Source organism: Mobula hypostoma, unplaced genomic scaffold (assembly GCF_963921235.1).
Source record: "Mobula hypostoma unplaced genomic scaffold, sMobHyp1.1 scaffold_66, whole genome shotgun sequence".
NCBI lineage: Eukaryota > Metazoa > Chordata > Chondrichthyes > Myliobatiformes > Myliobatidae > Mobula > Mobula hypostoma.
Window position 1 is genome coordinate 309,191 of NW_026948201.1, and position 24,855 is coordinate 334,045.

The window sequence follows — 24,855 nt, forward strand, 5'->3', positions numbered from 1 at the left end:
AGCAAATGACGGGACATGGGGTGACGTTCCGGTGTCGAACGTGCTACTTTATTGACGCAGCTCGCTCCCCTCTTTCGCGGGTGACGCTGGGAGCGTGCACAGTTCGATAGACGGCCCGGTAAGACCCCGGGAAGAGGAGGGAGAGCAGGGATTCGATCACGACTGCGGTCAGGCCCCACACCTTGTACTTGGCATTCAGGAAGACGGGCAGCGTGTAGGCGTACCTCCCGTCCTTTCGAAACCTGGTGTACCCTCTGTTCTGCTCGGTGCACAGATGGGAGATGCTCACAGTGAAAACGTCCTCAACCTGCAAAGAGTGGGTACAGAGTGAATCTCCCTCCGCACCGTCCCGTCACACATCTCCCTCCGCACCGTCCCGTCACACACTCCCGGGGTCAGACACAGAGTGAATCTCCATCCGCACCGTCCCGTCACACATCTCCCCCTGCACCGTCCCGTCACACATCTCCCCCCGCACCGTCCCGTCACACACTCCTGGGGTCAGACACAGAGTGAATCTCCATCCGCACCGTCCCGTCACACATCTCCCCCCGCACCGTCCCAACGCACACTCCCGGGGTCAGACACAGAGTGAATCTCCCCCCGCACCGTCCCGTCACACATCTCCCCCCGCACCGTCCCGTCACACATTTCCCCCCGCACCGTCCCGTCGCGCACTCCCGGGGTCGGACACAGAGTGAATCTCCCTCCGCACCGTCCCATCACACATCTCCCCCTCCACACCGTCCCATCACACACTCCCGGGGTCAGACACTGGGTGAATCTCCCTCCACACCGTCCCATCACACACTCCCGGGGTCAGACACAGAGTGAATCTCCCTCCGCACCGTCCCGTCACACACTCCCGGGGTCAGACACAGAGTGAATCTCCCTCCGCACCGTCCCGTCACACACTCCCGGGGTCAGACAGAGTGAATCTCCCTCCACACCGTCCCATCACACACTCCCGGGGTCAGACACAGAGTGAATCTCCCTCCGCACCGTCCCATCACACACTCCCGGGGTCAGACACTGGGTGAATCTCCCTCCACACCGTCCCATCACACACTCCCGGGGTCAGACACAGAGTGAATCTCCCTCCGCACCGTCCCGTCACACACTCCCGGGGTCAGACACAGAGTGAATCTCCCTCCGCACCGTCCCGTCACACATCTCCCCCCGCACCGTCCCGTCGCGCACTCCCGGGGTCGGACACGGAGCGAATCTCCCCCCGCACCGTCCCGTCGCGCACTCCCGGGGTCGGACGCAGAGTGAATCTCCATCCGCACCGTCCCGTCACACATCTCCCCCCGCACCGTCCCAACGCAGACTCCCGGGGTCAGACAGAGTGAATCTCCCCCCGCACCGTCCCGTCGCGCACTCCCGGGGTCGGACAGAGTGAATCTCCCCCCGCACCGTCCCAACGCACACTCCCGGGGTCAGACAGAGTGAATCTCCCCCCGCACCGTCCCGTCACACATCTCCCCCCGCACCGTCCCGTCGCGCACTCCCGGGGTCGGACACGGAGCGAATCTCCCCCTGCACCGTCCCGTCGCGCACTCCCGGGGTCGGACACGGAGCGAATCTCCCTCCACACCGTCCCATCACACATCTCCCCCCCCGCACCGTCCCGTCACACACTCCCGGGGTCGGACACAGAGTGAATCTCCCTCCACACCATCCCATCACACACTCCCGGGGTCAGACACAGAGTGAATCTCCCTCCACACCGTCCCATCACACACTCCCGGGGTCAGACACAGAGTGAATCTCCCTCCACACCGTCCCATCACACACTCCCGGGGTCAGACACAGAGTGAATCTCCCTCCACACCGTCCCATCACACACTCCCGGGGTCAGACACAGAGTGAATCTCCCTCCACACCGTCCCATCACACATCTCCCCCTCCGCACCGTCCCGTCGCGCACTCCCGGGGTCAGACACAGAGTGAATCTCCCTCCGCACCGTCCCGTCGCGCACTCCTGGGGTCGGACACGGAGCGAATCTCCCCCCGCACCATCCCGTCGCGCACTCCCGGGGTACCTTTATGGGCTGCTGCTCCACACCCTCCACTTCCTAGCCTTTGTCCACCGTCCCGACACGCCCTGGCGGTCGGTCTTTCCACCTGGAGGTGAGGGGGGTCCCCAATGGAAGTCCCTTTACAAGGGAGTCCTCCCCATGCACCTTGGGGATCTCGGCTGGAGGGTGCTGCATAAAGCGGTGCCCTGCAATAAGTTCTTTAGTCTGTACACGGATCTCCCAGCCGCGTGTCACTTCTGCAGGCTGGAGGAGACCGTGTACCACATGTACACGGAGTGTGTGAGGCTGCAGCCCCTTTTCGCGTTTTTGCGTGGGCTGCTTCTCGCCTTCTGGTTGCATTTCAGTCCCACCCTATTTATATATGGTCATCCAGTAAGGAGGGGGGCACAGAGGGATGAGGATGTCCTTGTCAACTTGCTCCTGGGGCTGGCGAAAATTGCCATCCGTGGCTCCTGGAAAAGGGTGGCAGGAGGTTCTCCCCGGGCGGACTGCCTGGCTATGTTTAGGGGGTATGTTCGTGCCCGGGTGAACATTGAAAAGGAATACGCACAGTCCACGGCGACCGTAGAGGTGTTCCGGGACCGTTGGGCTCCGCGGGGTGTAAATGCCATCATTGATGAGGATGGCAATATATTGGTTTAAGATGTATTGTCTGTATGTAGTGTAGTAAATATGTTAGTCACTGGGTTTGTAAATATTGTATAGCACCGACATTTGTAATAAAGAATTTTGAAAAAAAAAGAAAAAAAAGGGGTCGGACACAGAGTGAATCTCCCTCCGCACCGTCCCATCACACATCTCCCTCCGCACCGTCCCGTCACACACTCCCGGGGTCGGACACAGAGTGAATCTCCCTCCGCACCGTCCCATCACACATCTCCCCCCCCGCACCGTCCCGTCACACACTCCCGGGGTCAGACACAGAGTGAATCTCCCTCCGCACCGTCCCGTCGCGCACTCCTGGGGTCGGACACGGAGCGAATCTCCCCCCGCACCATCCCGTCGCGCACTCCCGGGGTACCTTTATGGGCTGCTGCTCCACACCCTCCACTTCCTAGCCTTTGTCCACCGTCCCGACACGCCATGGCGGTCGGTCTTTCCACCTGGAGGTGAGGGGGGTCCCCAATGGAAGTCCCTTTACAAGGGAGTCCTCCCCATGCACCTTGGGGATCTCGGCTGGAGGGTGCTGCATAAAGCGGTGCCCTGCAATAAGTTCTTTAGTCTGTACACGGATCTCCCAGCCGCGTGTCACTTCTGCGGGCTGGAGGAGACCGTGTACCACATGTACACGGAGTGTGTGAGGCTGCAGCCCCTTTTCGCGTTTTTGCGTGGGCTGCTTCTCGCCTTCTGGGGTTGCATTTCAGTCCCACCCTATTTATATATGGTCATCCAGTAAGGAGGGGGGCACAGAGGGATGAGGATGTCCTTGTCAACTTGCTCCTGGGGCTGGCGAAAATTGCCATCCGTGGCTCCTGGAAAAGGGTGGCAGGAGGTTCTCCCCGGGCGGACTGCCTGGCTATGTTTAGGGGGTATGTTCGTGCCCGGGTGAACATTGAAAAGGAATACGCACAGTCCACGGCGACCGTAGAGGTGTTCCGGGACCGTTGGGCTCCGCGGGGTGTAAATGCCATCATTGATGAGGATGGCAATATATTGGTTTAAGATGTATTGTCTGTTTGTAGTGTAGTAAATATGTTAGTCACTGGGTTTGTAAATATTGTATAGCACCGACATTTGTAATAAAGAATTTTGTAAAAAAAAAAGGGGTCGGACACGGAGCGAATCTCCCCCCGCACCGTCCCATCACACATCTCCCCCCGCACCGTCCCGTCACACACTCCCGGGGTCAGACACAGAGTGAATCTCCCTCCACACCGTCCCATCACACACTCCCGGGGTCAGACACAGTGTGAATCTCCCTCCGCACCGTCCCATCACACACTCCCGGGGTCAGACACAGAGTGAATCTTCCTCCACACTGTCCCATCACAGACTCCCGAGGTCAGACACAGAGTGAATCTCCCTCCACACCGTCCCATCACACACTCCCGGGGTCAGACACAGAGTGAATCTTCCTCCACACCATCCCATCACACACTCCCGGGGTCAGACACAGTGTGAATCTCCCTCCGCACCGCCCCATCACACACTCCCGGGGTCAGACACAGAGTGAATCTTCCTCCACACTGTCCCATCACAGACTCCCGAGGTCAGACACAGAGTGAATCTCCCTGTACACCATCCCATCACACACTCCCGGGGTCAGACACAGTGTGAATCTCCCTCCGCACCGCCCCATCACACACTCCCGGGGTCAGACACAGAGTGAATCTTCCTCCACACTGTCCCATCACAGACTCCCGAGGTCAGACACAGAGTGAATCTCCCTGTACACCGTCCCATCACACACTCCCGGGGTCAGACACGGAGCGAATCTCCCCCCGCACCGTCCCCCGGGGTCAGACACAGACCGAAGCAGTAAAGCCCCAGCACACCCCACCCCGCCCCCCCCCGCCGTGTCCCTCGCCCCTCACCTCGGCCGGGTTGGGTCGGAGATTGGCTGCATCCAGGATTCCCACATGAGCCAGGACAGGAACGACGAGCATTCCAGACTGCTGGAGAAAGAGGGAGATGGAAAGAGGGTCAGGCTCGCTTCCCATCGCTTCCCTCTGGTCTTAGCCCCGCACAGGGCATAGAACATGGAAATCTACAGCCCATTACAGGCCCTTCGACCCACAATGTCATGCCAACCATGTAACCTACTGTATAAACTGCCCAGAATTTCCCTTTTCTAAGCTCCATGCAGCCATCCAAAAGTCTCTTAAAAAACCAATTGTATCCACCTCCACCACTGTCGCCGGCAGCCCATTCCACACACTCACCACTCTCTGAGTGAAAAACTTACCCCTGACATCTCCTCTGTACCTATTTCCAAGCATCTTAAAACTGTGCCTCCTCATTTCAGCCTTGGGCAAAAGCCTCTGACTATCCACACGATCAATGCCTCTCATCATCTTACACACCTCTCATCCTCCGTCGCTCCGAGGAGAAAAGGCCGAGTTCACTCAACCTATTCTCATAAAGCATGCTCCCCAATCCAGGCAACATCCTTGTAAATCTCCTCTGCCCCCTCTGTATGGTTTCCACATCCTTCCCGTAGTGAGGCGACCAGAACTGAGCCCAGTACTCCAAGTGGGGTCTGACCAGGGTCCTATATAGCTGCAACATTACCTCTCGGCTCCTAATCTCAATCCCACGGTCGATGAAGGCCATCACAGTGAATACTGAAGCAAAGCATTAATTACCTCCGCTTCCTGCTCCAACTGCACGCACGCGTTTCCACTATCGCTCCTGATTGATCCTATTCTCTGATGTCTTATCCTCTTGCTCTTCACATACTCGGAGAATGCCTTGCGGTTTTCCTTAGTCCTGCTCACCAAGGCCTTCTCATGGCCCCTTCTGACTCTCCTAATTCCATTCTTAAACTCCTCCCCAGCAACCCTGTAATTTTCTGGAGCTCTATCAGTACCTAGTTTCTTGAAACTTTTGTAAACTTTTCTTCTTAACTAGAGTTTCTACATCCTTTGTACACCGTGGTTCTTTAACTCTACCATCCTTTCCCTGCCTCAGTGGAACGTACCTACGCAGAACTCCATGCAAATGTTTGCTGAACATTTGCCATGTTTCTGCCGTGCATCTCCCTGAGAACATCAGCTCCCAATTTATGCTCGTTTCTGCCTGACAGCATCATATTCCACCCCCCCCCACCCCAATGAAATGTTTTCCCAAATTGTCTGCTCCCATCCCTCTCCAGCGCTATGGTGAAGGAGATTGAGTTGTGGTCGCTACCTCCAAAATGCTCTCCCCCTGAGAGACCTGACACCTGACCAGGTTCGTTTCCCAACCCCAGATCAGGTACAGCCTCTCCTCTGGTTGGCGTATCTACCTATTGTGTCAGGAAACCTTCCTGAACACAACTCCACCCCATCTAAACTCCTTGCGCCAAGGAGATGCCAGTCAGTATCAGGGAAGTTAAAATCTCCCATCGCAACAACCCTATAATTATTGCACCGTTCCAGAATCTGCCTCCCTCTCTGCTCCTCGGTATCTCGATTACTGTTTGGGGGTCTATAAAAAACCCCCAGTAGAGTTATTGACCCCTCTTCCTGTTGCTAACTTCCACCCACAGTGACTCGGTAGACAATCCCTCCATGACTTCCTCCTTTTCTGCAGCCGTGACGCTATCTCTGATCAGCAGTGCCACCCCCCCCACCTCTTTCGCCTCCCTCCCCGTCCTTTCTGAAACACCTAAAGCCCGGCACACTCACCAGCCATTCCTGACCCTGAGACGTCCAAGTCTCTGTCACGGCCACAACGTCACAGTTCCACGTGTCGATCCACGCTCTAAGCTCATCCGCCTTGTTTATGATATTCCTTGCATTAAAATAGACTGTACTCACTGTACCCCCATGATTGTGTAGCCAAGTTTCCAGCAAACTCAATATATAAGTTTGCTGATGACACAACAGTTGTAGGCCGTATCTCGGGCAATGAAGAGTTTGAGTACAGAGAGGAAATTAAGAACCTGGTGGCATGGTGCGAAGACAATAACCTATCCCTCAACGTCAGCAAGACGAAGGAATTGGTTGTTGACTTCAGAAGGAGTAGCGGACCGCATAACCCAATTTACATCGGTGGTGCGCAAGTGGAACAGGTCAAAAGCTTTAAGTTCCTCGGGGTCAGTATCACAAATGACCTGACTTGGTCCAACCAAGCAGAGTCCACTGCCAAGAAGGCCCACCAGTGCCTTTACTTCCTGAGAAAACTAAAGAAATTTGGCCTGTCCCCTAAAACCCTCACTAATTTTTATAGATGCACCGTAGAAAGCATTCTTCTAGGGTGCATCACAACCTGGTATGGAAGTTGTCCTGTCCAAGACCGGAAGAAGCTGCAGAAGATCGTGAACACGGCCCGGCACGTCACACAAACCAATCTTCCGTCCGTGGACTCACTTTACACCGCACGCTGTCGGAGCAGTGCTGCCGGGATAATCAAGGACACGACCCACCCAGCCAACACACTTTCCGTCCCTCTTCCCTCCGGGAGAAGGTTCAGGAGCTTGAAGACTCGTACGGCCAGATTTGGGAACGGCTTCTTTCCAACTGTGATAAGACTGCTGAACGGATCCTGACCCAGATCTGGGCCTATCCGGACCTGCCTCTCGGTTTTTTTGTACTACCTTACTTTCCATTTTTCTATTTTCTATTTATAATTCAAATTTTTAATATTTACTAATTTTAACTATTTTTAATATTTAATATTTGTAATCCAGGGAGTGTGAAGCGTAGAATCAAATATCGCTGTGATGATTGTACGTTCTAGTACCAATTGTTTGGCGACAATAAAGTATAAAATGTCAAACCATCAGGCTGAGGGCACCTTTGCTCTAACATCTGCCTGTCGTTCCTCACAAACTCCTTACAAGCCGTCTCTACTTGTGCACCGACCACCCCCTCCTCTGCCCCTTCACTTCAGTTCCCACCCCCCTGCAAATCTAATTGAAACCCTCCCCAACAGCATCAGCAAACCTCCCTCCCGGGATATTGGTTCCCCTCCAGTTCAGGTGCAACCCGTCCCACCTGTACAGGTCACCCCTCCCCAGAAAAGGTTCCAGTGATCCGAGGATTTGACACCCTGCGCCCTGCACCATCCCCTCCGCCACTCATTCATCTGCGCCGTCTTCCTGTCCCGATCTTCCCCGGCTCCTGGCACTGGGAATAATCCGGAGATTACCGCCTTGGAGATCCTGCTCTTCAGTCCCCTCCCTAACTCCCTGAACTTACTGTGCTGGACGTCTACCCCTCTCCTGCCCATGGCATTGGTACCAATGTCTCCCACGACCTCCGGCTGCTCACCGTCCCCTTCGAGAATATTCTGCAGCCACTCAGAGACATCCTGGACCCTGGCACCCGGGAGGCAACACACGATCCTGGCGTCTCTTTTGCTGCCGCAGAATCTCCGATCTGTCCCCCTAACTATCAAGTCCCATAGAAACATAGAAAATAGGTGCAGGAGTAGGCCATTCGGCCCTTCGAGCCCGCACTGTCATTCAGTATGATCATGGCTGATCATCCAACTCAGAACCCTGTACCAGCCTTCCCTCCATACCCCCTGATCCCTTTAGCCACAAGGGACATATCTAACTCCCTCTTAAATATAGCCAACCAACTGGCCTCAACTGTTTCCTGTGGCAGAGAATTCCACAGATTCATCACTCTCTGTGTGAAGAAGTTTTTCCTCATCTCGGTCCTAAAAGGCTTCCCCTCTATCCTCAAACTGTGACCCCTCGATCTGGACTTCCCCAACATCGGGAACAATCTTCCTGCATCTAGCCTGTCCAATCCCTTTAGGATCTTATACGTTTCAATCAGATCCCCCCTCAATCTTCTAAATTCCAGAGAGTATAAGCCTAGTTGATCCAGTCTTTCATCATATGAAAGTCCTGCCATCCCAGGAATCAATCTGGTGAACCTTCTTTGTACTCACTCTATGGCAAGAGTGTCTTTCCTCAGATTAGGGGACCAAAACTGCACACAATACTCCAGGTGTGGTCTCACCAAGGCCTTGTACAACTGCAGTAGTACCTCCCTGCTCCTGTACTCGAATCCTCTCGCTATAAATGCCAGCATACCATTCACCTTTTTCACCGCCTGCTGTACCTGCATGCCCACTTTCAATGACTGGTGTATAATGACACCCAGGTCTCGTTGCACCTCCCCTTTTCCTAATCGGCCACCATTCAGATAATAATGTTTTCCTGTTCTTGCCACCAAAGTGGATAACCTCACATTTATCCACATTAAATTGCATCTGCCATGAATTTGCCCACTCACCCTGCATCCTCTTAGCATCCTCCTCACAGCTAACACTGCCACCCAGCATCGTGTCATCCGCAGACTTGGAGATGCTGCATTTAATTCCCTCATCCAAGTCATTAATATATATTGTAAACAACTGGGGTCCCAGCACTGAGCCTTGCGGTACCCCACTAGTCACTGCCTGCCGTTCTGAAAAGGTCCCGTTTATTCCCACTCTTTGCTTCCTGTCCCCTATGACTATTACTCAGCCTGACTTCACCCTACCCTTCTGAGGATCAGAGCTGACCACTGTGCTATTGGTCTGGCTGTTGCTGCCTTGCCCAGACAGGTCGTCCCCCTCATCAGTGTCCAAAGGGGTAAACCTGTTACTGAGGGGAATGGCCACAGGGATACCCTACACCGACTTCATTCTCCTCTCGATGTTCACCCACCTACTCCCCGAATTCCGCACTCTGGACGTAACCATCTGCTCCAAAGTCGTACCTGTCAATTCTCCGCCTCTCAGAAGATCCAAAGTTCACCCAACTCCAAGTCCAGCCCCACAATGGGGTCTTTCAGGAGCCGCAGTTGGCTGCACATCCCACGGCTGTGGTCATCAGGTTCCGTGAATTCCCACATCCTCCCGGAGGAGCTTCCTGCTGCCGTATCTGCCGTCCTGCCCGCACTGTGCGATGGGTAACCAAGACCGAACCTTCCAACCTGTGTCTTTGCCCTCAGCCTCTTCTCGTCAAAGCCTGATTCTCCTACCCTCACCGCTGGCCCACCCCCAACAGTGGCCCCGTCGCTAGCCCCGTCTGTACTTTTATTTAATTCACAGAGCTCTGCCCCCGACCCTCTGGGGTTTCCGAATGCCCGCGAAGATCTCCTGTTACACAATCTTCACCGTCCTGTGAGTAAACTCTTCGACGAGCCCTGCTCCCAACCCCGACCAACCCTCTGGGGTGTCCGAATGCCCACGAAGATCTCCTGTTACACAATCTTCACCGTCCTGTGAGTAAACTCTTCGACGAGCCCTACAATCTTCACCGTCCCGTGAGTGAGCTCTTCGACGAGCCCTGCTCCCAACCCTGACTGACCCTCTGGGGTGTCCGAATGCCCGCGAAGATCTCCTGTTATATAATCTTCACCATCCTGTGAGTAAGCTCTTCGAGTTCTGCTCCCGACCCTCTGGAATCAGCGGCCCCAGCTGTTGCCTGCTGACACAGCCCCCATCTTGCCCCGTGAGTCCCGTACCCTGCTCAGCCTTCCCTGTCGTGATGTGGGACCGGATCCGTTGAGACTCAGCATGGAAGAGATTGGGCCGCGGATCCCGGCCTCTCCCGATTTCGACAAGCCGAACCACGGGACAAATCACAGGGACCAACTCACCTGGACTGCGGGAGCAAAGCAGAGCACCCAGAGGAAACCCTCGGGGAGAATGTACAGGGCGGCACTGGAACTGAACTCTGAACTCTGACCCCACCCTGAGTAGTAACAGCGTCGTGCTAACCTCTACACTCCCAATGGCCATGACCTCTTCTGGGGAAGGTCACCATCGTCAATACGTGTGGTGTCGCATGACATCATCACCGTGTGCTCTGCCACGTGACGTCATCGCTGTGTGACATCATCACTATGAGCTGTGTCATGTGACATGGGCCGCCGTCATCTTTCACCATGACGGTTTTGGGCAAGTTCCTCGGCAGAAGCCGCGGAAGCAGCTGGCGAGCGGCCGGTGCAGACCACGAGCTCTGGTTATGCGACCACCGACGCCGGGTGGACAACCGCTGAATAGTGTTGATGATGGCTGGGGGGTGGTGGGGGTGGTCACCACTTCCAGAGAGAAAGCTGCCAAGGACGAGCGCGGAAAGGCCGCGGTCGCCCACGTCGCACGGTGATGACGTCACGTGACGCAGCGCGCAGTGATGACGCTGGCATCACCCGGGGTCGGGGGCCAGTCCCCCCAGCCGCCGCACTCAGAGGGACACTCACCCGCTCTGGGACGGGGCGGAGGGTCCCCCACACACTCGCCCTCGACACTCGGAGCCCCACCTCCTCCTCGGTCTCCCTCAACGCCGTGTCGACGATGTCGCCGTCCGAGCGATCCTGTTTACCACCGGGGAAACTGTGGGGGGGGGAGATATAACAGGAAGTCAGATCAGGGTGTGACTTTATGAGTGAACTGTGCAACCCCGGGGAGTGTTGTAGAGCAGAGGGACCCCGGGGTACGGGGACACAGTTCTCTGAAACTGGAGTCATGGGGAGACGGGGACCCCGGGGAGTGTTGTAGAACAGAGGGACCCCGGGGTACGGGGACACGGTTCTCTGAAACTGGAGTCACGGGGAGACGGCGACCCCGGGGAGTGTTGTAGAACACAGGGACCCTGGGGTACGGGGACACGGTTCTCTGAAACTGGGGTCACAGGTAGACGGGGACCCTGGGGAGTGTTGTAGAGCAGAGGGACCCCGGGGTAAGGGGACACGGTTCTCTGAAACTGGGGTCACAGGTAGACGGGGACCCCGGGGAGTGTTGTAGAGCAGAGGGACCCCGGGGTACGGGGACACAGTTCTCTGAAACTGGAGTCATGGGGAGACGGGGACCCCGGGGAGTGTTGTAGAACAGAGGGACCCCGGGGTACGGGGACACGGTTCTCTGAAACTGGGGTCACAGGGAGACGGGGACCCCGGGGAGTGTTGTAGAGCACAGGGACCCTGGGGTACGGGGACACGGTTCTCTGAAACTGGAGTCACGGGGAGACGGCGACCCCGGGGAGTGTTGTAGAACACAGGGACCCTGGGGTACGGGGACACGGTTCTCTGAAACTGGGGTCACAGGTAGACGGGGACCCTGGGGAGTGTTGTAGAGCAGAGGGACCCCGGGGTACGGGGACACGGTTCTCTGAAACTGGGGTCACAGGTAGACAGGGACCCCGGGGAGTGTTGTAGAACAGAGGGACCCCGGGGTACGGGGACACAGTTCTCTGAAACTGGGGTCACAGGTAGACAGGGACCCCGGGGAGTGTTGTAGACCAGAGGGACCCCGGGGTACGGGGACACGGTTCTCTGAAACTGAAGTCACAGGGAGACGGGGACCCCGGGAGTGTTGTAGAGCAGCGGGACCCCGGGGTACGGGGACACGGTTCTCTGAAACTGGAGTCATGGGGAGACGGGGACCCCGGGGAGTGTTGTAGAACACAGGGACCCTAGGGTACGGGGACACGGTTCTCTGAAACTGGAGTCACGGGGAGACGGGGACCCCGGGGAGTGTTGTAGAGCAGAGGGACCCTGGGGTACGGGGACACGGTTCTCTGAAACTGGAGTCATGGGGAGACGGGGACCCCGGGGAGTGTTGTAGAGCAGAGGGACCCTGGGGTACGGGGACACGGTTCTCTGAAACTGGGGTCACAGGTAGACAGGGACCCCGGGGAGTGTTGTAGAGCAGAGGGACCCCGGGGTACGGGGACACGGTTCTCTGAAACTGGAGTCACGGGGAGACGGGGACCCCGGGGAGTGTTGTAGAGCAGAGGGACCCTGGGGTACGGGGACACAGTTCTCTGAAACTGGGGTCACAGGTAGACAGGGACCCCGGGGAGTGTTGTAGAGCAGAGGGACCTCGGGGTACGGGGACACAGTTCTCTGAAAGTGGAGTCACAGGTAGACAGGGACCCTGGGGAGTGTTGTAGAGCAGAGGGACCCCGGGGTACGGGGACACAGTTCTCTGAAACTGGGGTCACAGGTAGACGGGGACCCTGGGGAGTGTTGTAGAGCAGAGGGACCCCGGGGTATGGGGACACGGTTCTCTGAAACTGGGGTCACAGGAGAACGGGGACCCCGGGGAGTGTTGTAGAGCAGAGGGACCCCGGGGTACGGGGACACAGTTCTCTGAAACTGGGGTCACAGGTAGACGGGGACCCTGGGGAGTGTTGTAGAGCAGAGGGACCCCGGGGTACGGGGACACGGTTCTCTGAAACTGGGGTCACAGGTAGACAGGGACCCCGGGGAGTGTTGTAGAACAGAGGGACCCCGGGGTACGGGGACACGGTTCTCTGAAACTGGAGTCACAGGGAGACGGGGACCCCGGGAGTGTTGTAGAGCAGAGGGACCCCGGGGTACGGGGACACGGTTCTCTGAAACTGGAGTCACGGGGAGACGGGGACCCCGGGGAGTGTTGTAGAACACAGGGACCCTGGGGTACGGGGACGCGGTTCTCTGAAACTGGAGTCACAGGGAGACGGGGACCCCGGGGAGTGTTGTAGAACAGAGGGACCCCGGGGTATGGGGACACGGTTCTCTGAAACTGGAGTCACAGGGAGACGGGGACCCCGGGGAGTGTTGTAGAGCAGAGGGACCCCGGGGTACGGGGACACGGTTCTCTGAAACTGGAGTCACGGGGAGACGGGGACCCCGGGGAGTGTTGTAGAACAGAGAGACCCAGGGTTACAGGGACACAGTTCTCTGAAAGTAGAGTCACAGGTAGACCGGGACCCCGGGGAGTGTTGTAGAACAGAGAGACCTCGGGGTACAGGGACACAGTTCTCTGAAAGTAGAGTCACAGGTAGACAGGGACCCTGGGGAGTGTTGTAGAACAGAGAGACCTCGGGGTACAGGGACACAATTCTCTGAAAGTAGAGTCACAGGTAGACAGGCCGGTGAAGAAGACGTTTGTCACACTGGCCTTCGTCAGTCAGGGCACCGAGTACAGGAGACGGGGAGGTCACGTCACAGTTGTACAAGACGTCGGTGAGGCCGCACTTGGAGTATGGTGTTCGGTTTTGGTCGCCCTGCTGTGGGAAAGATGCCGTCGAGCTGGGAAGAGTGCAGAGGGAGATTTACGAGGATGTCGCCGGGACTCGAGGGACTGAGTTACGGAGAGAGGTCGGGCAGGTTGGGACTTTACTCCCTGGAGTGTAGGGGTGACCTTACAGAGGTGCATAAAACCATGAGGGGCACAGATAGGGTGAATGTGCACAGACATTTCCCCAGGGTCGGGGAATCGAGAACCAGAGAGCACAGGAGAGGGGGAAAGAGATTTAATAGGGGATCAGAGGGGAAACTTTTTTACCCAGAGAGTGGTCTGTCTGTGGAACGGGCTGCCAGAGGAAGTGGTCGAGGCAGGTACACTGACGACATTCGGACAGGGACACGGATAGGAAAGTTATAGAGGGATATGGGCCAAACAGAGATAATTGGGACTGGCTTGGTTGGGAATCAGGATTGCTCAGGGCCTGAACTGTGTGTGTGTGTGTGTGTGTGTCTGTGTGTGTGTGTCTGTGTGTGTGTGCGTGTATGTGAGTCTGTGTGTCCGTGCGTGTGTATGTGTGTGTCTGTCTGTGTGTGTGCGTGTGTGTGTGTGTGTGTGTGTGTGTGTGTGTGAGTGTGTGTGTGTGTGTGAGTCTGTGTGTCCGTGTGTGTGTGTGTGTGTGTGTGTGTCTGTGTGTGTATCTGTGTGTGTGTGTGTGTGTGTGTGTCTGTGTGTGTGTGTGTGTGTGTGTGTGTGTGTGTGTGTAGTGTCTGTGTGTGTGTGTATCTGTGTGTGTGTGTGTGTGTGTGTGTGTGTGTAGTGTCTGTGTGTGTCTGTGTGTGTGTGGGGGGGGGGCTCCGTGTGTCTCTGCTCTCACACCTCAGCAGGGGTGCCCCTGTTCCCGACCCCATCTCCCCATCAGACGCCCCTCCCTCACTCCTCCACACCCCCCCCCCGTCTGCCCGTCCCTCACACACCTGACGTCTCCCTGGTGCCTTCCTGAGAGCTGCGCGGAGCGGAGGGTGAGGAGGATCGAGGGGTCTCCCCCCGGCCCCCGGCACAGGGGCAGCAAGATCCCGGCGGTGTGCCTGACCCTGCCCGGCGCGGGTCGCGGATCCAGGCTGGCAGGAGCAGCTGTCAGCCGCTGGCGGACCTGCTCCCGGCTGGCCCCGGACAGGCAGGACGAGACGGCGTCTGCAGACGGGAGGCCGGAGACGAGGGGACGGCTGGAGGGGGCGGACAGGAGGGGGAGGGGGAGGGGAAGACCCCTGAGCATGTTGGGGTGGGAAGGTGGACGGCCGATACGAGTCCGAGATCCTAGAGAGAGACAGAGAGAGAAAAAGGCAGAGGTTAGTGGGTCAAGAAGATGCGAAACGGGAGCAGGAGTCGGCCATCTTGCCCGTCGAGCCTGTCCCGCCATTCGATAAGATCGCGGCTGGTCTGACCACAGACTCATCTCCACCTATCTGCTTGTTCCCCGTTGCCATTAATTCCTCAACTCTGCCAAAATCTATCCAACCTTGTCTTAAATAGATTTACCGAGGCTGGCTTCACTTCTTCATGGGGCAGAGAATTCCCCAGACTCACCACTCTCTGGGAAAAGCGGTTCTCCCTCATCTCCGTCCCAAATCCATCCCCCCCGAATCTCGAGGACCTGTCCCCTAGCCCTAGTCTCACCCACCAGTGGAAACAACCTTCCTGCCTGGACCTTACTTATCCCTTTCATAATTTTATATGTTTCTATCAGATCTCCTCTCGTCCTTCTGAATTCCAGTGAGTACAGTCCCAGGCAACTCAATCTCTTCCTCATCGCAGGGTCTCTCTCCCTCCCCTCAAGTCTCTCTCCCCCATCTTCCTCTCCCTCGTCTCTCTCCCGTCTGTCACTCTCCCTCCCCCAGTTTCTCTCTCTCTGTCCCAGTCTCTCTCTCTCTTCACCCCCAGTCTCTCTCTCTTCACCCCCAGTCTCTCTCTCTGCCCCCAGTCTCTCTTTCTCTGCCCCCAGTCTCTCTCTCTTCACCCCCAGTCTCTCTCTCTGCACCCCCAGTCTCTCGCTCTCCATCCCCAGTCTTCCTCTCTCTCTCTGTCCCAGCCTCTCTCTCTCTGCCCCCGGTCTCTCTCTCTCTCTCTGTCCCCAGTCTCTCTCTCTCTCTGTCCCAGTCTCTCTCTCTCACCCCCAGTCTCTCTCTCTGCCCCCGGTCTCTCTCTCTCTGACCCCAGTCTCTCTCTCTCTTCGCCCCCAGTCTCTCTCTTCACCCCCGGTCTCTCTCTCTTCACCCCCCAGTCTCTCTCTCTTCACCCCCAGTCTCTCTCTCTGTCCCAGTCTCTCTCTCTCTTCACCCCCCGGTCTCTCTCTCTTTACCCCCGGTCTCTCTATCCCTCTCCTTTCCCCACTCTCCTTCCCTCCCTCCCTCCCTACCCGGTCACTACCGTGAGTGGGTGTGTGGCTGGCCCTCCCTCCCTCTCGCAGGGTGGGACCCGTGGCAGCCGTTTAGAACCCAACGTCCCGGTGACCAGCGGACAATCCACGTTCCACGTTCTAGAGGCTGCCTGCGGGTCCCGAGGCTCCCCTCCCCGACGCCGGGCGACCAGCCGCTCGCGGGTTCCTGAACCGTTTGGGGGGGATGTTCAAGGCGAGAGGGGGCAGGCCAGGCCCAAGGGAATCTACAGATACGTTCAGAGCAAATGGGTTGCAAAGGAACTGAACTGGCCCCCTGGAATTTCAGCGCCGAGCCGAGAGAGGTGAGGCAAATCAACGGGAACTTCACGGACCCCCGTGCAGGTTACCGAGGAGGAGGTAATCTGCTGTCTTCAGGCAAATGCCCAGGGCCTGACAAGGTGCTCCCTCGGACCCCACGGTGGGGGGAGTGCGGATACCGCTGGGACCCCAGCAGAGATGTTTAAATCGTCCCCTCGCGACAGGCGAGGTGCTGGAGGATCAGGGGAGGGCAGAATGGGAACCAGGTACCACCGGCACGTGACGAGGAACTTGCCAACTGAGCTGCCGACAGGCAACAGATAGCCAACGTCGCTCAGGCTCTATGCGTAAAGCAGGAAATTACAGGCCGGTGACCCGACGTCAGCTGCGGCAAAGTTCCTGGAAGGTGCTCTGAGGGCCGGGATATGTGGGTCGACATCGACTGATTAAGGATGGTTAGCAGGGGAGGTTAAGTCTCACCGACCTCACAGAGTCCTTCGAGGAAGTTACCAGGAGGGCCGGTGAAGGCGAGGCAGTGGGTGTTATCTACCAGGACTTTGACACAAGGCTGGTCACGACAGTGCAGCCACGTGGCGTTCAGGATGAGGTAGTAAACTGGATTTGACTTAGTGGGAGATGGTCGTGGGTGGTTCCCTCTCTGACCGGAGGCCTGTGACTAGTGGTGGGACGATCATCTACGTCAATGATCTGGTTAACTCAGTCAGGAAATCTGCGGATGGCACCAAGACGGGCGGTGGAGTGGACGGTGAGGGAGACTATCACAGTTTGCAGGGGGATCTGGACCAGCTGGAGAAAATAAGACTGAAAAATGTCAGATAGAATTTAGTACAGACAAGAGCAAGATGTTGCACTTTGGTAGGGCCAACCAGGGTAGGTCTCACACTGTGAACGGGAGGGCACTGAGGAGTGTGGCGGGACAGAGGGATCTGGGAACACAGGTCCATAGTTCATTGAAAGTGGCGTCACAGGTAGATCGGGTCGTAAAGAAAGCTTTTGGCACGTTGGCCTTTATAAATCAGAGTATTGAGTACTGGAGACGGGGTGTTATGTTGAAGTTGTATCAGACGTTGGCGGGGTCTAATTTGGAGTATTGGTTTTGGTCACCTACCCACAGGAAAGATGTAAACAGGCTTGAAAGGGTACAGAGAAAATTTACAAGGATGTTGCCAGGTCTGGGTGACCTGAGTTACCAGGAAAGATGGAATCCGTTCGGACTTTATTCCTGGGAATGTAGAAGATTGAGGGGAGATTTGATAGAGGTATACAGAATTATGAGGGGTATTGATAGGGTAAGTACAAGCAGGTTTTTCCCACCGAGGTTGGGTGGGACGACAACCAGAGGTCAGGGGTTAAGGGTGAAAGGTGAGAGGTTAAAGGGGAACGTGGAGGGGAAACTTCTTCACTCGGAGGGGAGGGGAGGGTGTGGGACGAGCTGCCAGCACAAGTAGTGAACGCCAGCTCGATTCCAACGTTGAAGAGAAGTTTGGACCGGTACATGGACGGGAGGGGTGTGGAGGGACAGTGGTCCCGGTGCAGGTTGATGGGAGTTGGCAGTTCAACTGGTCCAGCACAGACTAGATGGGCCGAAGGGCCTGTTTCTGTGCTGTACTCTCCCCCTACTCTCTGAGGGACAGTGAACCACCTCTCAGACAGATCGGTGGAGGGTGATGTAGGAGGGAAGGGTGAGATTGATTGTGGAGTGCGGGTAAAGGACGGCCGGTTCTGCTTTTAAACCCTCCCCAACATCAACAGCATCTGCTGCAATGCTGGTCACCTCTGACCAGTCACACACTGACCCCTCTCTCCTTCCCTCGGACCACCCGGGAGTGTGTGATGGGACGGTGTGGAGGGAGATTCGCTCTGTGTCTGATCCCGGGAGTGTGTGATGGGACGGTGTGGAGGGAGATTCACTCTGTGTCTGACCCCGGGGGTGTGTGATGGGACGGTGTGGAGGGAGATTCGCTCTGTGTCTGATCCCGGGAGTGTGTGACGGGACGGTGCGGAGGGAGCTTCACTCTGTGTCTGACCCTGGGGGTGTGTGATGGGACGGTGTGGAGGGAGATTCACTCTGTGTCTGACCCCGGGAGTGTGTGATGGGACGGTGAGGAGGGAGATTCACTCTGCGTCTGACCCCGGGTGTGTGTGATGGGACGATGCGGAGGGAGATTCGCTCCGTGTCTGACCCCCGGGGAGTGTGTGATGGGACGGGGTGGAGGGAGCTTCACTCTGTGTCTGACCCCGGGAGTGTGTGATGGGACAGTGTGGAGGGAGATTCACTCTGTGTCTGACCCCGGGAGTGTGTGACGGGGCGGTGCGGAGGGAGATTCACTCTGTGTCTGACCCCGGGAGTGTGTGATGGGACGGTGTGGAGGGAGATTCACTCTGCGTCTGACCCTGGGAGTGTGTGATGGGACGGTGCGGAGGGAGATTCACTCGGTGTCTGACCCCGGGAGTGTGTGATGGGACGGTGCGGAGGGAGATTCGCTCTGTGTCTGACCCCGGGAGTGTGTGATGGGACGGTGCGGAGGGAGATTCGCTCTGTGTCTGACCCCGGGAGTGTGTGATGGGACGGTGCGGAGGGAGATTCGCTCTGTGTCTGACCCCGGGAGTGTGTGATGGGACGGTGCGGAGGGAGATTCACTCTGTGTCTGTCCCCGGGAGTGTGTGACGGGACGGTGTGGAGGGAGATTCACTCTGTGTCTGTCCCCTGGAATGTGTGACGGGACGGTGTGGAGGGAGATTCACTCCGTGTCTGTCCCCGGGAGTGTGTGACGGGACGGTGCGGAGGGAGATTCACTCTGTGTCTGACCCCGGGAGTGTGTGATGGGACGGTGTGGAGGGAGATTCACTCTGTGTCTGACCCCGGGAGTGTGTGATGGGACGGTGTGGAGGGAGATTCACTCTGTGTCTGACCCCGGGAGTGTGTGATGGGACGGTGTGGAGGGAGATTCACTCTGTGTCTGACCCCGGGAGTGTGTGACGGGACGGTGCGGAGGGAGATTCACTCTGTGTCTGACCCCGGGAGTGTTCACCACCGGCTGGTCTACCTGTGACCCCACTTTCAGAGAACTCTGACTCCAATTTCAGAGAACTGTGTCCCCGTACCCCGAGGTCCCTCTGTTCTACAACAACTCCCCGGGGTCCCTGTCTACCAGTGACCCCACATTCAGGGAACTGTCCCCCCGTACCGCGAGGTCTCTCTGTTCTACAACACTCCCCAGGGTCGCTGTCTACCAGTGACTCCACTTTCAGAGAACTGTGTTCCCGTACCCCTGGGTCTCTCTGTTCTACAACACTCCCCAGGGTCCCTGTCTACTTGTGACCCCACTTTCAGAGAACTGTGTCCCCGTACCCCTGGGTCCCTCTGTTCTACAACACTCCCCAGGGTCCCTGTCTACCAGTGACCCCACTTTCAGAGAACTGTGTCCCCGTACCCCTGGGTCCCTCTGTTCTACAACACTCCCCAGGGTCCCTGTCTACCAGTGACCCCACATTCAGGGAACTGTCCCCCCGTACCGCGAGGTCTCTCTGTTCTACAACACTCCCCAGGGTCCCTGTCTACTTGTGACCCCACTTTCAGAGAACTGTGTCCCCGTACCCCTGGGTCCCTCTGTTCTACAACACTCCCCAGGGTCCCTGTCTACCAGTGACCCCACTTTCAGGGAACTGTGTCCCCGTACCCCTGGGTCCCTCTGTTCTACAACACTCCCCAGGGTCCCTGTCTACCAGTGACTCCATTTTCAGAGAACTGTGTCCCCGTACCCCGAGGTCCCTCTGGTCTACAACACTCCCCAGGGTCCGCATCTACCAGTGACTCCACTTTCAGAGAACTGTGTCCCCGTACCCCGAGGTCTCTCTGGTCTACAACACTCCCCAGGGTCCCTGTACCCCGAGGTCCCTCTGTTCTACAACACTCCCCAGGGTCCCTGTCTACCTGTGACCCCACTCTTAGAGAACTGTGTCCCTGTACCCCGAGGTCTCTCTGGTCTACAACGCTCCCCAGGGTCCCTGTCTACCTGTGACCCCACTCTTAGAGAACTGTGTCCCCGTACCCCGAGGTCCCTCTGTTCTACAACACTCGCCGGGGTCCCTGTCTACCTGTGACCCCACTCTTAGAGAACTGTGTCCCCGTACCCCGAGGTCCCTCTGGTCTACAACACTCCCCGGGGTCCCTGTCTACCTGTGACTCCACTTTCAGAGAACTCTGTCCCCGTACCCCGAAGTCCCTCTGTTCTACAACACTCCCCAGGGTCCCTGTCTTCCTGTGACCCTACTTTCAGAGAACTGTGTCCCTGTACCCCAAGGTCCCTCTGTTCTACAACACTCCCCAGGGTCCCTGTCTACCTGTGACTCCACTTTCATAGAACTGTGTCCCCGTACCCCGAGGTCTCTCTGTTCTACAACACTCCCCAGGGTCCCAGTCTACCCGTGACTCCACTTTCAGAGAACTGTGTCCCTGTACCCCGAGGTCTCTCTGTTCTACAACACTCCCCAGGGTCCCTGTCTATCTGTGACCCCACTCTTAGAGAACTGTGTCCCCGTACCCCGAGGTCTCTCTGGTCTACAACACTCCCCAGGGTCCCTGTACCCCGAGGTCCCTCTGTTCTACAACACTCCCCAAGGTCCCTGTCTACCTGTGACCCCACTCTTAGAGAACTGTGTCCCTGTACCCCGAGGTCCCTCTGGTCTACAACACTCCCCGGGGTCCCTGTACCCCGAGGTCTCTCTGGTCTACAACGCTCCCCAGGGTCCCTGTCTACCTGTGTCCCCACTCTTAGAGAACTGTGTCCCCGTACCCCGAGGTCCCTCTGTTCTACAACACTCCCCAGGGTCCCTGTCTACCTGTGACCCCACTCTTAGAGAACTGTGTCCCCGTACCCTGAGGTCTCTCTGTCCTACAACGCTCCCCAGGGTCCCTGTCTACCTGTGACCCCACTTTCAGAGAACTGTGTCCCCGTACCCCGAGGTCCCTCTGTTCTACAACACTCCCCAGGGTCCCCGTCTACCAGTGACTCCACTTTCAGAGAACTGTGTCCCCGTACCCCTGGGTCCCTCTGTTCTACAACACTCCCCAGGGTCCCTGTCTACCTGCGACTCCACTTTCAGAGAACTGTGTCCCTGTACCCCGAGGTCCCTCTGTTCTACAACACTCCCCAGGGTCCCTGTCTACCTGTGACCCCACTTTCAGAGAACTGTGTCTCTGTACCCCGAGGTCCCTCTGGTCTACAACACTCCCCGGGGTCCCTGTACCCCGAGGTCTCTCTGTTCTACAACACTCCCCAGGGTCCCTGTCTACCTGTGACTCCACTTTCAGAGAACTGTGTCCCCGTACCCCGAGGTCCCTCTGGTCTACAACACTCCCCGGGGTCCCTGTACCCCGAGGTCTCTCTGTTCTACAACACTCCCCAGGGTCCCTGTCTACCTGTGACTCCACTTTCAGAGAACTGTGTCCCCCTACCCCAAGGTCTCTCTGTTCTACAACACTCCCCGGGGTCCCGGTCTACCTGTGACTCCACTTTCAGAGAACTGTGTCCCTGTACCCCGAGGTCTCTCTGTTCTACAACACTCCCCGGGGTCCCTGTCTACCTGTGACCCCACTTTCAGAGAACTGTGTCCCTCTACCCCGAGGTCCCTCTGTTCTACAACACTCCCCAGGGTCCATGTCTACCTGTGACCCCACTTGCAGAGAACTGTGTCCCCGTACCCCGAGGTCCCTCTGTTCTACAACACTCCCCAGGGTCCCCGTCTACCAGTGACTCCACTTTCAGAGAACTGTGTCCCCGTACCCCTGGGTCTCTCTGTTCTACAACACTCCCCGGGGTCCCTGTCTACCAGTGACTCCACTTTCAGAGAACTGTGTCCCCGTACCCCGAGGTCCCTCTGGTCTACAACACTCCCCGGGGTCCCTGTACCCCGAGGTCTCTCTGGTCTACAACACTCCCCAGGGTCCCTGTCTAGCTGTGACCCCACTCTTAGAGAACTGTGTCCCCGTACCCTGAGGTCTCTCTGTCCTACAACGCTTCCCAGGGTCCCTGTCTACCTGTGACTCCACTTTCAGAGAACTGTGTCCCCGTACCCCGAGGTCCCTCTGGTCTACAACACTCCCCGGGGTCCCTGTACCCCGAGGTCTCTCTGGTCTACAACACTCCCCAGGCTCCCTGTCTACCTGTGACCCCACTTTCAGGGAACTGTGTCCCTCTACCCCGAGGTCCCTCGGTTCTACAACACTCCCCAGGGTCCCTGTCTACCTGTGACTCCACATTCAGAGAACTGTGTCCCTGTACCCCGAGGTCTCTCTGTCCTACAACGCTTCCCAGGGTCCCTGTCTACCTGTGACTCCACTTTCAGAGAACTGTGTCCCCGTACCCCGAGGTCCCTCTGGTCTACAACACTCCCCGGGGTCCCTGTACCCCGAGGTCTCTCTGGTCTACAACACTCCCCAGGCTCCCTGTCTACCTGTGACCCCACTTTCAGGGAACTGTGTCCCTCTACCCCGAGGTCCCTCGGTTCTACAACACTCCCCGGGGTCCCTGTACCCCGAGGTCTCTCTGGTCTACAACACTCCCCAGGCTCCCTGTCTACCAGTGACCCCACTTTCAGGGAACTGTATCCCTGTACCCCGAGGTCTCTCTGGTCTACAACGCTCCCCAGGGTCCCCCGGACCACTCTCGGGCCCGTCGCTGCGTCCCTGACCCCGGACTCACCTATGTCTCAGTCTCTCCCTCCTCCCTCGGCCCCCGGCCTCACTTCCCGCTCCGCCCCGGAACGGCGGCAGGAAGAGGCGGATCCGGATCCGGATCCCGGAGCCCGGCGCTCGGAGAGAGAAGCCCAACATGTCCTTCAAACCCGGGGGGAGCCAGTCCGGTAACCGGGGGGGAGAGACAAACTTTATACCGGGGGGATGGAGACTGGGAGAGAGAGTGAGTGAGGGAAGGAGGGAGAGAGGAGTGAGAAAGAGAGACGGAGAAGTGAAAGCCAGATAGATTGGCGGAGAGAGAGAGAGGGAGAGACGGGGAAGTGAACGGGAGGGAGAGTGGGGGCAGAGAGATTGGGAGAGTGGGGGAGACAGACAGACTTGGGGGGAGAGAGAGAGAGATTGTGTGTGTGAGAGAGAGAGAGAGAGACTGGGGGGAGAGAACGGGAGACCGGGGACAGGAAGGGAGACTGCTGAGATAGGAAGAGTGGGGGCAGAGAGAGACTGGGAGAGTGGGGGAGAGAGACAGACTTGGGGGGAGAGAGAGAGATTGTGTGAGAGAGAGAGAGAGAGACTGGGGGAGAGAACGGGAGACCGGGGACAGAAAGGGAGACTGCTGAGATAGGAAGAGTGGGGGCAGAGAGAGACTGGGAGAGTGGGGGAGACAGACAGACTGAGGGAGAGGACGGGAGACTGATGTGAGAGAGAGAGATTGGGTCTGAGAGAGAGAGAGACTGGGGAGAGAAAGAGTGGGGCAGAGAGAGACTGGGAGTGAGAGGGAGGGTGGGGAGTGACAGGGAGGGTGGGGGAGAGAGAGACTGGGGGAGAGAACGGGAGACTGGTGAGAGAGAGTGATGGGGGTGAGAGGGAGTGAGACAGACTGGGGGAGAGAAAGAGTGGGGCAGAGAGAGACTGGGAGTGAGAGGGAGGGTGGGGAGTGACAGGGAGGGTGGGGGAGAGAGAGACTGGGGGAGAGAACGGGAGACTGGTGAGAGAGAGTGATGGGGGTGAGAGGGAGTGAGACAGACTGGGGGAGAGAACAAGAGACTGGGGTGAGAGTGTGTGTCTGGGCGTGAGAGGGAGAGTGGGGGGAGAGAGAGAGTCTGGGGGTGAGAAGGAGAGTGGGGGGAGAGAGACAGACTTGGTGGGAGAGAGATAGAGTCTGGGAGTGAGGGAGAGTGGGGGGGTGAGAGGGAGGGTGGGGGAGAGAAAGGGAGACGGGTGAGAGACAGTGTGTGTCTGGGGGTGAGAGGGAGTGGGGGAGAGAGACAGACTTGGTGAGAGAGAGATAGAGTCTGGGAGTGAGGGGGTGAGAGGGAGGGTGGGGGGGAGAGACAGACTGGGGGAGAGAAAGGGAGACTGGGGTGAGAGAGAGTGTGTGTCTGGGCGTGAGAGGGAGAGTGGGGGAGAGAGACAGACTTGGTGAGAGAGAGAGAGAGTCTGGGAGTGAGGGTGGGGGAGAGAGAGAGACTGGGTGAGGGGGGAGAGAGAGACTGGGGCTGTGCGACAGTGCACGTGTGTTGTGAGGTTGGGATCTTCCTGTGCCATCCCTCACCTGACTCTCTCTCCCCCTCCCCTCCAGTGATTAGTGTGAACTCACCATCGTCCACCCTACCCCCCAATTCGTTCAGACCCGTCTTCAATGACTTCGGCCCTCCCTCCATGGGTTACATGCAGGTAAGGGGGAGGGGGGAAGCGATTGTAGGGAGATCGGGGGGGGGGAGGTGTGGGATACGGAGAAGGGAATGAGGGTTGGGAGTGGTGACCGGGGGGGGCGGGGAAGGGTGTGTGCAAAACAAAGGGAG

At 57.5% G+C, this 24,855-nt stretch overlaps 2 protein-coding genes across 3 annotated transcripts in view; one reads left to right on the forward strand and one right to left on the reverse strand.

Moving 5' to 3' along the window:
• Nucleotides 1-23,189, reverse strand: nudt8 (nudix (nucleoside diphosphate linked moiety X)-type motif 8). Of its 2 annotated transcripts, XM_063039724.1 has the most exons (5): nucleotides 23,061-23,189; nucleotides 14,618-14,957; nucleotides 10,892-11,024; nucleotides 4,577-4,657; nucleotides 1-307 (listed from the first exon to the last, which is right to left on the reverse strand). In XM_063039724.1, exons 2-5 carry the CDS (start codon nucleotides 14,914-14,916, stop codon nucleotides 44-46), a joined length of 777 nt encoding a protein of 258 aa, XP_062895794.1. In that variant the 5' UTR covers nucleotides 14,917-14,957; nucleotides 23,061-23,189; the 3' UTR covers nucleotides 1-43. The 2 variants fall into 2 exon arrangements, with proteins under 2 accessions (XP_062895794.1, XP_062895795.1); XM_063039725.1 differs by lacking the exon at nucleotides 23,061-23,189 and having other exon boundaries at nucleotides 4,577-4,654.
• Nucleotides 15,007-24,855, forward strand: part of LOC134341798 (uncharacterized) — a 15,050-nt gene continuing 5,201 nt past the window's right edge. Inside the window, exons 1-4 of the mRNA XM_063039729.1 lie at nucleotides 15,007-15,078; nucleotides 16,108-16,379; nucleotides 23,072-23,220; nucleotides 24,633-24,727. Coding sequence (XP_062895799.1) covers nucleotides 15,007-15,078; nucleotides 16,108-16,379; nucleotides 23,072-23,220; nucleotides 24,633-24,727 — 588 coding nt within the window. The remainder of the gene's footprint in view (nucleotides 15,079-16,107; nucleotides 16,380-23,071; nucleotides 23,221-24,632; nucleotides 24,728-24,855) is intronic.